Here is a 15,216-nt window from a genome sequence, read left to right as displayed (position 1 = left end):
ATTATGGGTAGGGCCATAATTCAGAGGCTACATGCTTCCAGTTGGTGTTAGCATATCATGCAGACCATTAATAAACCAGGCCCAAGCTTTTCCTTCCTTTGCTAAATGAGCAGGAGCCCATAGAAAAGGTTCAAAAAAAAAAAAAAAAGGTGGCAAAGAAGTAGGGGCAGGTACAGAGGAAGTCTGTCCATGTAATTTATACATGCCTTCCATATCAGCTCAGGTCACCCCAGTATATGCCTTTCCATTTGACAATGAAATTCTGCTGCCCATGTTCAATTTATGATGCAGTAAATTAGATAACACCGAGTTCCTAAAGAGCAATGCACATCACACAGTCACTTAGTATCCCACAGTCAGGTGTTTAGTTTCTGCCAAGGCCTGGTAGCAAGCCAAGAGTTACCTTTCAAATGGAGAATAGTTGTCAGGAGATGAGGGCATATTCTTACTCCAAAACCCTATCAGTGCAGCTTGTGCCAATAACCTGGACCATCTGTAGGGCATTCTGTTTTTCCAAGTCACATGAAAAACTGGCAGTCACATAGTTTACATGGTAAATGGGTCAGAGAGCAGCACATGCAGTATGGTGGCTCCAAAATCCACACAGACCAACCAAACACTGTGTATTGTTCTTTAAGGTGGGCAATGCAAGGTGGGGCACAGTAACTCCACTGATTGTTAGAAATTTCCCTATTGCACAGGTCTCTGAACTGGGTTTATTTCTCATCCTCTGATAGAAGGGTTTTTTGAAGGTATCTAGGGCAGTTGCTACTTCCTGTTCACCTATCCAGTTTGTACCACGTCATCAAGGTAATAGAGTAATAGGATGTACTACTGGATATCGAGAAAACAAAGGTCCCTCTGGAATGATACCATATTATAACTGAAGTGTTTACAAAAGCCAGAGGTAAGACAATGACCAGTCATGTGAAGGCTAACTGCTTCTGATTATTTTTTTTAAAGATTTTTATTTTATCTATTTGAGAGAGAGAACACTAGCAGGGGCAGAGGGAGAGGGAGAAACTGAAATCTATGTTCTAGGTTTCAAGTCAATAGCTACATTCTAGGTGCCAAGGGCCATGATGATTTGCTCTAGTAAAGACTCCACTTGTGGAAATACAACTATGAGGCTTCTCCCTCAATTAAGGGGCTCCAGGCTTGTGAACTGGTTACAGTTTAAGAATTGGGTGATATGTACTGAATCGCCATTACAGTGACTTGAGTTACATTTCTGCTCGTCAGACCTAGAACTTTTCTGCTTACATATGTCAAGTAGTACTTAGGTGGACTGTTGGTTTCATTCATTCCTAGACATTGATGATCATACAGAACCAAAAAGATCCTTACAGTCAAACACCCTGATTATCACTTCCTCCTGAGGGTTATCATGGTAAGTGCGCTGAACATGTCTTTGACAGTTAAGTCCCACCTGGCCTCTACCAGGATCTCAATATTCCCACTGAAATCATGGATCCTGATTTCACTGTGGCATCTCCATTATCATTTTCAACCAATTAAGACCGCCACCAAAGAATTTTTCAAGGATATTTGTGGCCCTTTACTCAATGCCTTGATAAAGGTAAATTTTATGGGCCGTTATAGGGATGGTATGGATAGAGCATTACTAAGCAGGATGTACATAATAGGGCAAGTCCACCATTCCCATCTCCCTGAATCTTCAGATTCCTTCCTCTACAGTATGCCCTGGAAGTTCTGGCATTTCAGCATATAGTCTACCAGCTTCGAGTAACCAATTCAGAGAGACCACCAACTGCTCAAGTCAACCTGAATCACAGGTATTTGGCAAGATCCTGTAATTCCTTCAGTGCGTAAGTTTTCTCCTCAAGAACATGTCTTGTCCTTCTCCATCAGGGCTATGCTGAAATCTCTCTCTTTTTAAAAGTTTTTATTTAAATTCCAGTTAGTTAACACACGGTGTAATATTAGTTTCAGGTATACAATATAGTAATTCATCACTTCCATACAAACCTGGTGCTTATTACAAGTGTTGCATTCCTTAATGCCCATCACCTATTTGAAATGTAACTCTTATTCAAAGTTCTCAGCCTCATTTTTATCTACCCAAATGCCCCCATTCCCTGTTGCAGGGTTCCAGTACTTCTCTACAAGGGATCTTACCTTAGCATAACAGATCTAGGTCTCACATTTAATTAATGTTGCAACTTGATAGCCTTTACTATTCAGCCATGGGCTTGATTTTCAGCCATTATCTTCTCTGCAGCTACATGAGAAATGTTTCTTCAAAGCTGTCAAAGAAGCTTTTGATTTTCTACTCATGCCTTAAGTTTGGAATTCAGGCCATTTGTCTTTTTTCCCATGTATTCTCTCAGAGGCAATCAGAGCAAATGACACCATGATTTTAGTAATCATCACTATCAAAGCAGCTAAGTGCAAGAGATTGGTCTTCCAGTGCTGGCACCCTCTATCAGCACTCCATCTCTTGCCACTACCGATGGTTATTTCAGTAATTGTGATGCCATTGTTTCATTTTCTGTGGCAAAAAGTTTATACAGGCAATCATCAGATTATGTGAGTAATACCATCCCACAAAGCAAGGGTTTCTTTTCTGAAGCTTCTTCCAATTCCTGTAACTATCAATCAGGGTTCTGATAAGAAAGATACAGCACAGAAAGAGAATCTAATGAAAGGACTATTTATAAAAATGAGGACAGGGTTAAAGGAACCAATAAGGGAGAGTGAAACACCATGAGACTAGCAACAGCGGAATGCCATTATCATACTCGTCTTAAAGGGGCAAGGAAAAAGAGAGCTAGTTAGAATCCTCTAAGAGCGATACATCTGTGGGATAGGGCCACAGCCAGGCAAGGTAGTCTCTTCTGTACATTAGGGCTTCTCGGAACACTAGTTTATATGAGGTGTGAGCAAACTTCAAGCATCCCTTCTGAATGTTATACTTATTATACTGTGAGGAAATCAACAAGGAACAACATATGATTATTTATAACTTACATTTTTTTCTTAGCTACTGAATTTGCAGACAGGACCAAATTGTGAACTGAATACAAGAACACTGCTACCAGTCCTCATTAAAACCTAAAATCCACCTTGGGAGTCAAGATTAATAAAAAAAAGCATTTTAACATATCAGATGATCATTTCAAGCTGGATAAAAAATGGAATGTGCATTGCCTTCCTCAAGTCTTCTTTTCTTATTTTTTAAAATTTTATTTATTCATATATTTTTAAAGATTTTATTTTTAAGTAATTGCTACCCTCAAGTAGAGCTCAAGCCTACAACCCTGAGATCAAGAGTCGCAAGTACCACCAACCGAGCCACTCAGGCACCCCCAATTCTTCTTTTTGAAAACTCCCATCATAATGACCTGATACTGATTCTGAATGAGATACATGTTCTATTGCTGTCCAGAGCAAAACAGAATTTTTCTATACTTGGAAAATATGGTTCTTCAATAGACAACTGACCCTAATTAATAACAGAAAGAATAGCTGAACTATTTGAAAATCTAATTCATAACTGTGGCAGATGTCTTCCAAAATTTAATTAATTTGTATCTAACAAATCTATGGAGCAATAAACTCAATCACACAGAGTTACATTTTGCAACTAGGTTATGCTGGAAGGTTCATCAGGAGATTATATAGGTTAAGCCTGTATGTTCCATACACAAAAATTATTGTCCTCATGCTCTGTTCTGTCACACTTGAGAGTTTTAATTAGCTTTCTGTCTTGGATAGTAAGTTGTGAAGCTTACTAACTTCTACCTAGAAGTTAAAAAATTTTGAGTCCCCAATTTTTTTTTAATTCAGCGATGGCTAAAGTTGAAACCAGAAGCCACCGATTATAATTAGCATTTTACTAAAGAACTTTGATAGAATGGAAAAACACTACAAAGCACAGAGCAAACCATTATAGGTTGTTATGTAGATAAGAGTAAAACCTGGAAGATGTTTACATGTCAGATATTATGAAGACACAATGAATATATGATATCGAGGCTGGGATGAAGGGCCTATCAAGCTATATTTATTCTTATTCCATACCTTGTTACAATATTGTGTAGTTTGTAAGAAACTCTCCTGTTAGCTACAATTTTTTAATTATTATTTTTATTATTGTATTACTTTTACTTAGTAATATAATAAAATTTTATTTATTTAGTAATATTTACTACTATTATTCCTTTAAGATTTTTAAAAAAGATTTCATTTGTTTATTTGAGAGAGGGAGGGCAAGCACAGAGGGAGAGCGAGCACAGAGGGAGAGGGAGAAGCAGACTCCCGATCCCAGGACCCTGAGATCACGACCTGAACCAAAGGTAGACGCTTAACCGACTAAACCACCCAGGTGCCCCACATTTTTTTTTTAAGATTTTATTTATTTATTTGACAGAGAGAGACACAGCGAGAGAGGGAACACAAGCACGGGGAGTGGGAGAGGAAGAAGCAGGCTTCCCATAGAGCAGGGAGCCCGATGCAGGACTCGATCCCAGGACTCTGGGATCATGACCCAAGCTGAAGGCAGACACTTAACGACTAAGCCATCCAGGCGCCCCACCACATTTTTTTTTATTATTGAGACTATGTGCCTAATTGTTTACGATGTAAAACTAAATTTATGTACCATATGTTTATTTTATGGAAATTGAACTTGAATTTCTCTACCAACCGTATAATATTTAACCCACCAGCCATGAATTCACTGTTCTTATTTAAATGAACTCAACCAGTATTTTTAAATCCTTAAGATTCTTTTGGAGTTGGAATAAAGCAAATGTTTTCCTCTTTGCATCAATTGTGGTACAAGTAACGATTATAACAGACACATTTTTTAACCACCACGTAGAATTTCAATTTTTTCCATGCTATCCACCTCTGGGTTGATGGTCAAAGCATATGGATCTGCCATTGCTGGCAACATAAAAATACCTGCACTCCAGAGTCTTGTTGAAGCCTATGACCTCAAACTTTTTATTGCCCAATTCATATCAAACATTGTGTTTCAAGAATAACATGCTTGAAGGATTATCAGACATTTATCCTTGTTCCAAACTGGGAATTCAGAGTTTTCACTTTATAAAGGCTCATGAGGTAAACTTTTCTAAAGTCTTCGGATCAGGACAAGATGTGCCTCTCTTGATCAATTGCTTCACTGTGATCTCAAAAACACTATAAAACTCTCTGCTTTGGCCAATTTGCTGCATTGTTCTGGTATCCTATTTTCCCTCTAACAGCATACCTATTTCTTCATTTACTTATTTTTATTTTGTGGTATAGTATGTATTTTCTGTATGCTGCCGCAAATTCTCTGGAATAATGCAAGTATAAATAAGTAAGAATACATTTCAGACTAGAGAAAGGATCAATGCTTATAGGGTCAAAGGAAGAAGAAAAGAATCTATGACAGTAAACAAGTACTAGGATACCAATAGAACATTTGAAAAGATTTTGAGTCATTGAAGCCAAAAGTATGTGCCCACCAAAACAAGTGCCAAGAAGCTTTGAAAGAAGGAACTGTTCTTCAACAATTTTTTCAATGCAGCAAACACATAGGCTTTGTCCATAGAGCATGTAAGTCTGAGCTTACTTATGTTCCCTAAATAAGTGCCCTTTGTGCATGGAGCACAAGAAAATACATATATTCCTTGTCCTGTTAAGGTGTAAATTTAATTTCTACATTATACAATTAATTACAATGATCACCAACAAGGAGTATATTGCCCAAGAACAGAACTGAATTGGATGTTCAAAACCACAAGCCAACATCTGCAACTTGCTCTTTTGTGATTTTTCAGTTACTAAATGCATTGGCTGAGTGTTACCTGGCTTTTCTGCTCAAAACCTCTACTGAACTCCAGAAATATCTTTGCCGGTATACATAAATCTGGCAACTTTATTTCTACCTTCAGAACAGGACTGGAACTGAAACTGCAAAATAGCTTGTGAAACATCAGCCAAATTACTTCCTCGAACTCCTGTTCCATATTCTATGCACTGCGAATTATTTTACAATCTCTTCTATTTGATAACCCTCTTTATATCCTGTAAAGTGCCTTATCAACACTTTCCGAGGTGTCAGGTGCAAAACCTTATTCTCTTCAAGCTGCAGATAACAATACTTAGATATTGCCAAATAATGATGTCTTGTCCCAGATCACATACTGAGAAGGTCCTTGATCCGGAATCACGTTGTGGTCTCTGCTTTTGTTTTAGCTTCTGCAGAACTCCCGATCTCATTCAAGGAGCAATCCCCGCGGTGAGACACCGCGTGTGCCCAACAGGGATAAAGGCCACTGAGACTTCCTAGGAATTCAGACTTTGAGAAATGTGGAAAAACTCAGGGGAAGACAGGTTGTGCAGGTGTGTAGGGAAGCCTCAAACTGGTACCACTGGGAATGATTTGCAAAACAGGAAGGTGCAGTAGGGTGTGCCGCGGCTTAGTTGCCCCGGCACTCCCCCACCTCCTTCCCTGGCGCCCCATGGCCAGGTTACTTCTGGCCCAGTGCCCTCAGCGTACCTTTTCCGTGTTGAACTGGAAAGGCTGCCCTCGTGCCCACCCTTCTCCCTCTACCCGTCACCCTCCAAATTTACCTGACGAAGCTGGGGGGCGGTTTACCGGAGGCCCGTCGGTTCACGAATGTCCGGGGGCGTCCGTAATCTCAGTGGGTAGCACAGCCTGGGCCCCGAAGGGACGCGCCCGGCCAGGGGGCGCGGTGGCCTGGCGGCCGGGAGGGTGTCGTGTCCCGACCAAGCCTCAGGGCGGCACTCTGGTCCCGCGGCCGGCGCGCTCGGGCGGGCCGCTGGGCGCCGACCCACGCTGGCCGGGAACGTTTCACCCGGTGACGCGGCCCGGGGGGGGGGGGGGGACGTGGTGCGGCGGCGGCGGCGGCGGCGGCGGCGGCGGCGGCGACGACGACGGTACGCACCTTCGCCGCCGCGAGAGGACGTGCGGTGCGGCGGGAGGCGGCGGCGCAAGACCTGGAGTGGCCGGCGGGCGCCGGGAAGCGGGACGCGGGCGCCGGCGCGGAAGTAGGTGCCGGACTCCGCGTTCAACAAAGAGCCGGGCCGCCCCCCTCGGGTACCGAGCCGGCCCCAGGCCCCCGGCGGGCGGGGAGACCGGCCGGGCTGTTCGCGAGCGGTCAGGAGGGGGAAGGGCCGCGCCCGGGACGGGACTGCGGGGCGCCGTGGACCCTCCCAGGCCCGCTTGTCCGCGGCCCCCGGCGGGGCGGAAGGGAAGGGGCTGGGCCGCTCCGGGTTGTAGCCCTTGCTCGTTGCTCGTGCAGGCGGAGCTGCGGGCAGAGGCTCCATGTTGGGAAGCGGCGCCGCTCGTCCTCGTTAGCGGGAATCGGGGCGCCGCGGGCAGAGCCAGCGGGGGCCGGGCTCTGAGCGAAGATGGAGGCCCCGCTGCGGCCTGCCGCGGACATCCTGAGGCGGAACCCGCAGCAGGACTACGAGCTCGTCCAGAGGGTCGGCAGCGGCACCTACGGGGACGTCTATAAGGTGAGGCAGGCCGGGCCCGGCCCCGAGCCGGGCTGCTTTCCTGCGGTCGGCTGGCTCCCGGGAATAGGGTCACTTTCTGGCCAAGTATGAGACGTGGGGAGGATGCCTTTATTGTTGCATCTTGGGGATGAAGCGGACGGGTTCCTTTTTTACTCAGCTCAGAGCACCCTGTCTGTATTCATTGCTTGCTCTGATCGCCACCAACACGCAAAACTAACCACACCGTTGCAAATCACTGTTGTACTTTTTTGTGTGTGGCATAAAGGCTTTTTACGTTTATTTGTGGTATCCAGGGGATTTCAAATCCCCTAGCACATGAGGATGTGCTAGGCTTAGCATGGAAAAATGCTTTATGAAAGACGGTAGATGAGAAAGAATATTGACATTAGACATTTGCATTTAAAGAAAAAAATTAAGTGCTTGAGCATGATTTAAAAAGTCATATGAAACCAGGTCTGTTAATTTTAACTGTAATCAGTGTAATACTAATCAAAATGATATGTGCACAAACATCCTATGTAGAACTCTGCTTTTCCTGGCAGATGTTTCATCATTTGTATTTGGTTGATTTTTTTTTTCCCCTACTTTAGCAGTTCCTCTCTCAGGGATTTAGAACATTCCATGACCAAGAGGGGATAAGAGCTGTTGTCTTTTTAATTGTGTTCTTTCGCATTATTTGAGACAAATGGCAGGGTAAGGTACTGTTAATTTGGGATTAAAGAAGAATTATAGAGAAGCAAACTGAATTCCCTAAATCCACTGAGTTCTTGAAGGATTAAAAGGAAAGGGATTGTTTCAGATTGCTTTATGCTTTTTGTTTTCTATTTCAAAAGGAACGTTAATGTAATTCATGTGGCTATATTAAGGGAAATTTCCTTTGATTTTTGCAACAGCTTTGTTTACTGGATTTAATCATGATATATATCCCATTATTCCAAACAACACTCCTGTATATAGCTGAAATGGCCTTCTGTCATATGGGTAATTTACAGTCGACTCCTCTGGGGTATGTTGTTGTATTGCACAGATGGTAAAATGGAAAGACAACCTCCCTTTTTTCTCCTTTTCTGCTTTTATTATTCCATTAATAGTAATGATTCAAGGTGGTATATGACAACTCTAGCACTGTGTCATTTTGCTGAAATGGACTGTGATGGGTAGGCTTTTTATTCATTAAAAGGGCATTTGAATCTTCTATGTAGGCACTGCCCTAGGTATGGGATGTTGAACTATGAGGGAAGTCCCAGTTCTTGCCCTGTGAATCCACTTTGAATTCAAAGTGGATAATAAAAACAGAATCCTCTTTATGTAGAATTAGAGGTAATTAATTCTTCATTGTTTAGCCATGAATTAGCCATTTTGTGGAATGCGCTTTAAAAGTTGAAATTCCTATTTTGCCTTCTCAGTCTTACTTTTTAGTCATTTTCATCTTATGATTCACTATGTATTAGATCAGTTCAGTTCATGTTAACAAAATACTTAAGTCTAAGTTCCAGGTCTTGTATATTTTCTCTTCTCCCTACTACAAGAAAATTTTAAGTGTTTTCCCCACAAGAATCTCAAAATAATCCACCTTTTTTAAAAAAAAAAAATATAATAACTAAAGCAACTCTCTGGAGCAGGATTTTATTCTTGCCAGGAAAAGCAAAGGGTTGTGTTAAAGGGAAGGCTAGTGCTTGTCTGACCCTGGTGCCCCCCTGCCCTGTGTCTCTCTCCCACAGCTCCTAAACAGAGGGTCAGTGACCCCTCTCGCCCTGCCCCATCTCCTTGCTTACCACATTCATGTTCTCCCACACTCACATGTATGCTCATTCCACTCTTGGTCAGCCTCTGATTCCTAAACATCCTCAGAATCCTGGTTCTTGGTTTTCCTTTGTTCTCATTACCTGGAATCACCCTCCACCCTCCTTTTCAAATGTTGCTGTCTTACTTGTCCATGAAAACCTTCCTCACAGGCTCCTCCAGGAAGCCCTAGCTGTTCCCCTTTACCTCTCCCCCCTCATCTATAACTTTCCCCTCTTCATTCTGTTCCAGCCACACTGACCTGTTTGCTCTTCCTTAAATATAATAAGCATCTTCCTACCTTTGGGTCTTTGTTCTTGCTATTTCCTCTGCTCAGAATGTTTTTCCTCAGACAGCCATGACTTGCTCCCCTCCCTCCTTGCTTTTACACCCTCCATCTTTTTTTCCTGATTTATTTTTTTTTCTTTGCACGTAATCACCACGTAACATAATCTTTCCTTTCTTCTTGTTTATTATCTTTTTCAATCCACCAACATACTCCATGAGGGCAGGAGTTTTATCTGTTTTCATTTCTCTATCTCTAACAGTACCTGGAATTATGCCTGGTGCAGAGTAAGTGCTAAAAATTTGATGAATGAATGAATGAACAATTCTCAGTAATTCTATCACCTAGTTGTCTGGACATATTCTTTTGACATCACAACACTAAGTTAGCACTTAATACTCTGTGTTAATATGTAATGTCTATTATATCCTGCTATGTATTTTTTGTACAAATTTTAATTGTTTGAGTTCTCTAGGAAAACTTTCTGGAAGACTGTTTCATAGCATACCCATTTTCAGCTGTCTAAATCCTACAGAATTGTGTCAGCTTGTATTTACTTTTATAAACCTAAAAACACGTAACATTCAGAATGTAGTGCTGAAGTTTTGAAGCTCAGAGCAGTTAGAGTAATTTTGCTATTTATCACTGTGTTTCTGATGAGCTGAAAATCCTTGGAAGCTTTAGGAGTATTTTCAGTCGGTGATATAAACTAGTAAAATAATAACAGTGAAGAATAATGAAGATAAATTAGTTGCTCTTCTAGTAGGGTATTATCTACTTTTTAAAATAAATATTACAACTATAGCAACTGTCTGGAGCAGGATTTTATTCTTACCAGGAAAAGCAAGCATCTTTTGAAGCAGGAGCTTTAAAAGGACTACAGCTTTGAGACTCTTTGTGAATTATATATATGCTCTTCAAAAACACAGATCCCCTCTGAAGCTGAAGCTCCTGTCTTTGCTGAGAATCTCTAGTAGGGGAGAGCTCAATCTTAAACTGGCTATTCCCTGGTTGAAAAGAATTCTTTTAGATAAATAGAGCAAGAGCAGGAAATGGTAGAGGGGAAAGAAACAAAAAAGAAAAGAAATGAGGTGGAAGATGGGTGAAGGATTAAATTTCAGCTGAGTAAATTTTATTTGTAATTAATGTTAATATTTAAATCTGCCAACAGGAAGAGGAAGTATGGAGATTCAGTGTTTCCAGTACCTTCTGTCTACAAAAGAACTAGACATGTCAAATGATCTAGACAATTATAGTATCATGATAACAGTTTATAATTAACAATACAAGCCATTGAGGTGGTCTTTATCAAAATATTTGTATCAAAATTGTTCCCAACCTCTATTCCAGAGAAGGTCCAGGAATCTTTTTTTTTTTTAACTTTTGTGGGCTATAAATTCAGAGTGGGCAGACCCATGTATTTTTTTCTAACCTGCATGCTTTTTCTGATTGATTATACAAGAATGACATGTCTAGCTACAGGAGGGAAGGAGTAGATGTCTTTAGTTCATCACTGTATGAGAGATAGATGCTCAATAAGTATTTGTTGAATGATATTAGTTATAGAAAACTGCCCAGAGTTAACACAGTTAATAATTCAATATAGTTTATTTCAAGCTCTTTTCCTGTTTTTAAACCAATATGTTTCTAAAAATGGCTTTTATAAAACAAGGATCACAATGTATATCTTTTTTCTACTTGAATAGGAATGGCTAGCATTTTCCCTGGTCATTAAATATTCTTAAAAAATACCATTTTTAAATGATCTATTGAAAAAACACTCATTTGGTGAATTATTCTAAGGTTCATATTTGTTTTCAATTAGAAAATTTTTTTTGCAATTATAAATAATGTATAATTTATATGGAAATCTTTGTCATGTAGTTTTAAAACTTTCATGGATTCTTCTGGGTGTTGGATGAACTGGGTCCACTGGGACAAATCCCTCTTTTATATATACCTTTCTTTTCTCTCCCTTAAGCCAGAAGTCACAATTCTGGAATGACCTGAGGCATTTTGAAGCATATTTCGGGATCCCATTGTATAGATTCATTTATTCTTTTTTTTTTTAATTAAGACTTTATTTATTTGACAGAGAGAGACACAGCAAGAGAAGGAACACAAGCAGGGGGAGTGGGAGAGGGAGAAGCAGGCTGAGATCCCACTGAGCAGGGAGCCCAATGTGGGATCAATCCCAGGACCCTGGGATTATGACCTGAGCTGAAGGCAGATGCTTAATGACTGAGCCACCCAGGTGCCCCGAGATTCATTTATTCTGGAAATATTTACTGGATGCCAATTGGATGTTAGGGTATGGGGAGGGAGACATAAGAAAGAAAAAGTACACTATCAAAAAGGAACCTATAATTTAGTCAGGAAAACAGACATGTAGACTGTTACAATAGTGGAAGTGCCATAGTAGAAGTGAAGTCAAATACCTAATTCTGTCTTTCCTGGGAATAGGGGAAGGGAGGAGAGGAGAAAGAACTCTGATGTGAACTAGGGAGGGTTAACAGAGGAAGGGGCATTAACTGGATTGTAAAAGAATGCAGAGTGATTTTCAGGTGGACAAAATGGGAAAGATATTTCAGGCTATGGGAATAGTGGATGCAGACACCTGGCATCTTGAGAAACCATGATGAATTTTGAAGGATCTGCATCTGCAGATTTGGTGTGACCAAATATAGCAGAGATGTCATAGATGGATAACACAGGCTATTTTCTGGAAGAAAAGGGCCAGATAATGGACCTTATATGTCATATCAAAGAATTTGGACTTCTTCCTATAAACTGAAGAGACACTGAAGAAGAGAATCTCTCATGTTGTAGAGGATGGATTAGGTACAGTTGCTGGAAGTCTAAAGACCAGTTATTGAATAATCCAAATGAGAGTTCATGCAAACCTAAATTTAGGCTCTGGAACTGGAGATAAAAGGAAGGGATGGATTTGAGTTGTATTTAGAAGATGATCAAAATTACCTGATGATTAATTGGGGGGGGGACAAGTAATCAGTGGCATTTAAAATTCTGACTTGGGTGATAATATTGCTGCCATCAACAAAATTAGAAAATACTAAATGTGTGGGTCTGGATCTTGTGTCTGGTTTTAGACATACGGCATTGCATTGGTGGATATGTCTAATAGATGGTAGGAAATGTAGCTCTGGCCTTGAGAGATGAACTGGGGATACAGGTTTGGGAGTCATCACTTTATGGGGTGGTACCTGTGAAATATAGGTGAGGTCACCCAAGAGAGTTTATAGGAGAGTTGAGGAAATGCTGTACTGTTAGAGTGGTGGCAGAAGAAAATGATACATTGAAGGTGTCTGAGAAGGAACAAAGAGGGATGAGGAAGTTCTTTACATAGAAATCATAGTTCTTTACATAGAGCTCATCTCTATCATCTCTTGCATCCATTCTTTTTCCTGTCTGCTCTGACTGCAATGAGCAAAATATACTGATCTTCAAAAATTATAAATCTGAAGTCTTGTGTCATTCCTCCTTTATTCTCCTTATCCATGGAATAAAGCCTTAGAATAATATACACTTTCAGGCCCTGCCTATCCTGACGTTCTAACCATTCTGAACTTTATTCAGTTCCTTATATATTCACTGTACGTTCTGTCCTTCACGTTTTTGCAGGTACTATTTCCTTTTCTTAGAATTCTCTTCCTCTTCTTTCTCCTCTGCTACTCTTCGGGTTTTTTTTTTTTTCTTTAAGATGTGTTTATTTATTTGAGAGGGAGCACACAACCAGGGTGGTGGGCAAAGGGAGAGGGAGAGAGAGAATCTCAAGTAGACTCCCCACTGAGCATGGACCCTGAAGAGGGGTTCAGTCTCACCACCCTGAGATCATGACTTGAGCCAAAAATCAAGAGTTGGGTCACTTAATCGACTGAGCCATCCATGTGCCCCTGGGTTTATTTTTTAAACATTGCATTTTCAGGGAGGCCTTTTCTGTCCCTTAAATAAGGTCATATCTATTTGCTGTATGATTCCTTACCCTAATACTCACTTTTCACATATCGTTGTTGCTGTCAGTCTTCCTGCTCTATTCGAACTGCATGAGAACAGGGACCTTATGTTTACCATTGGATCAGCTAGCCTAGCATGGTGCCTACCAGATAGTATGTGCTCAATAAATACGTTTTGAAGGAGTGAGCAACATAGTAGTCATACAAATAAGAGTCAGTAGGGTTCATTAAGAGCAAAAGATTCAACATCAGTAATCATCAGGGAAATGCAAATCAAAACTGCAATGAAATATCACCTTATACCAGTCAGAATGGCTGGTATCAAAAAGACCAGAAATATATAACCAGTGTTGGCAAGGATGTGGAGGAAAAGGGATCCTCTCACCCTGTTGGTGAGAATGTAAATTGGTGCAGCCGCTGTGGAAAACAGTATGGAGGTTCCTCAAAAAATTAAAAATAGAAATGCCATATGATCCAGTAATTCCACTACTGGGTATTTTACCCAAAGAAAACGAAAACACTAATTCAAAAAAAATATATGCATCCCTGTGTTTATTGCAGCATTATTTACAGTAGCCAAGATGTGGGAGCATCCCAAGTGTCCATCGATAGATGGATGGATAAAGATGTGGTATATGTGGTATACAGTGGAATATGACTCAGCCAAAAAAAGAATGAAATCTTGCCATTTGTGATGACATGGATGGACCTCGAGGGTATTATGCTAAGTGAAATAAATCAGACAGAAAGACAAATACTGTATGATTTCACTTATATGTGGAATCTAAAAAACAAACAAACAGAAAAAGCAGAAACAGAACCATAAGTACAGAGAACAACTGGTGGTTGCCAGCAGGGAGGGGGCAAGGGGTAGGGGGGGATGGGCAGAATGGGTAAAGGGAAGTGGGAGATACAGGTGTCCAGTTGTGGAATGAGCAAGTCATAGGGATGAAAGGTACAGCATAGGGAATATAGTCACTGGTATTGTAATAGTGTGTGGTGACAGACAGTGTCTATACTGTGAGCATAGCATAACGTATAGGGTTGTTGAGTCACTATGTTGTGTACTTGAAACTAATGTAACATTGTCAGCTATCCTTGAATTAAAAATAGAATAAATGTGTTAAAAAGCAAAATTGTTCAAGTATAAATGGTAAGTAAGGAAGTAGAGGGAATGTAGACCCCTCCTTGAAGCACTGTAGCTGTGAAAGGAAGAAGCAATGAGACACAGATGTTTCTTCCACTATTTCTGTTTTCTTCCTTCCATTGAGGCTGATTACAGCTTTTCAGTTATTATTCTTCAGGATTGTTTTATTACCCAGTGACCAGGAGTGTTGCTGAATTTAGAGAAGGAATTCCACAGGGAATGAAATCAAGACAAAGAATTTGGGAGGAATTGAAAATTGAGAAACTAAAGACAAAAACTTAGGATGGGATTGTTAGGGACTTAGGGAATACTTTTTTTTTAATATTTTATTTACTTATTTGACAGAGAGAGACACAGCGAGAGAGGGAACATAAGTAGGGGGAGTGGGAGAGGGAGAAGCAGGCTTCCCGCTGAGCAGGGAGCCTGACCTGGGGCTCAATCCCAGGACCCTGAGATCATGACCTGAGCTGAAGGCAGACGCTTAAGGACTGAGCCACCCAGGTGCCCCGGGAATACTTTTAAAGCTT

At 40.9% G+C, this 15,216-nt stretch overlaps 2 protein-coding genes across 6 annotated transcripts in view; one reads left to right on the top strand and one right to left on the bottom strand.

Moving 5' to 3' along the window:
• The window catches only part of ATL1 (atlastin GTPase 1), a 78,223-nt gene extending 71,389 nt beyond the window's left edge, over positions 1 to 6,834 (bottom strand). For all 3 annotated transcript variants that reach the window (XM_073895213.1, XM_025870085.2, XM_025870086.2), the window contains exon 1: positions 6,592 to 6,834. The gene's annotated coding sequence lies outside the window, so the exon portion shown is untranslated. The remainder of the gene's footprint in view (positions 1 to 6,591) is intronic.
• Positions 6,835 to 6,894: 60 nt separating this feature from the next.
• The window catches only part of MAP4K5 (mitogen-activated protein kinase kinase kinase kinase 5), a 108,931-nt gene continuing 100,609 nt past the window's right edge, over positions 6,895 to 15,216 (top strand). For 2 of the 3 annotated variants that reach the window (XM_073895182.1, XM_073895181.1), the window contains exons 1-2: positions 6,895 to 7,029; positions 7,284 to 7,500. In XM_073895182.1, coding sequence (XP_073751283.1) covers positions 7,393 to 7,500 — 108 coding nt within the window. In that variant the 5' untranslated portion in view covers positions 6,895 to 7,029; positions 7,284 to 7,392. Of the gene's footprint in view, positions 7,030 to 7,283; positions 7,501 to 15,216 lie in introns of those variants that run through there. The other variant, XM_073895183.1, reaches the window with a different exon arrangement.

Source organism: Callorhinus ursinus, unplaced genomic scaffold, assembly GCF_003265705.2.
Source record: "Callorhinus ursinus isolate GAN/ISIS: 27379988/994484 unplaced genomic scaffold, GSC_fseal_2.0 scaffold8, whole genome shotgun sequence".
In the NCBI taxonomy this organism is placed as follows: domain Eukaryota; kingdom Metazoa; phylum Chordata; class Mammalia; order Carnivora; family Otariidae; genus Callorhinus; species Callorhinus ursinus.
Note: the sequence above shows the minus strand (reverse complement) of the source record. Positions and strands in the feature narration are given on the sequence as shown.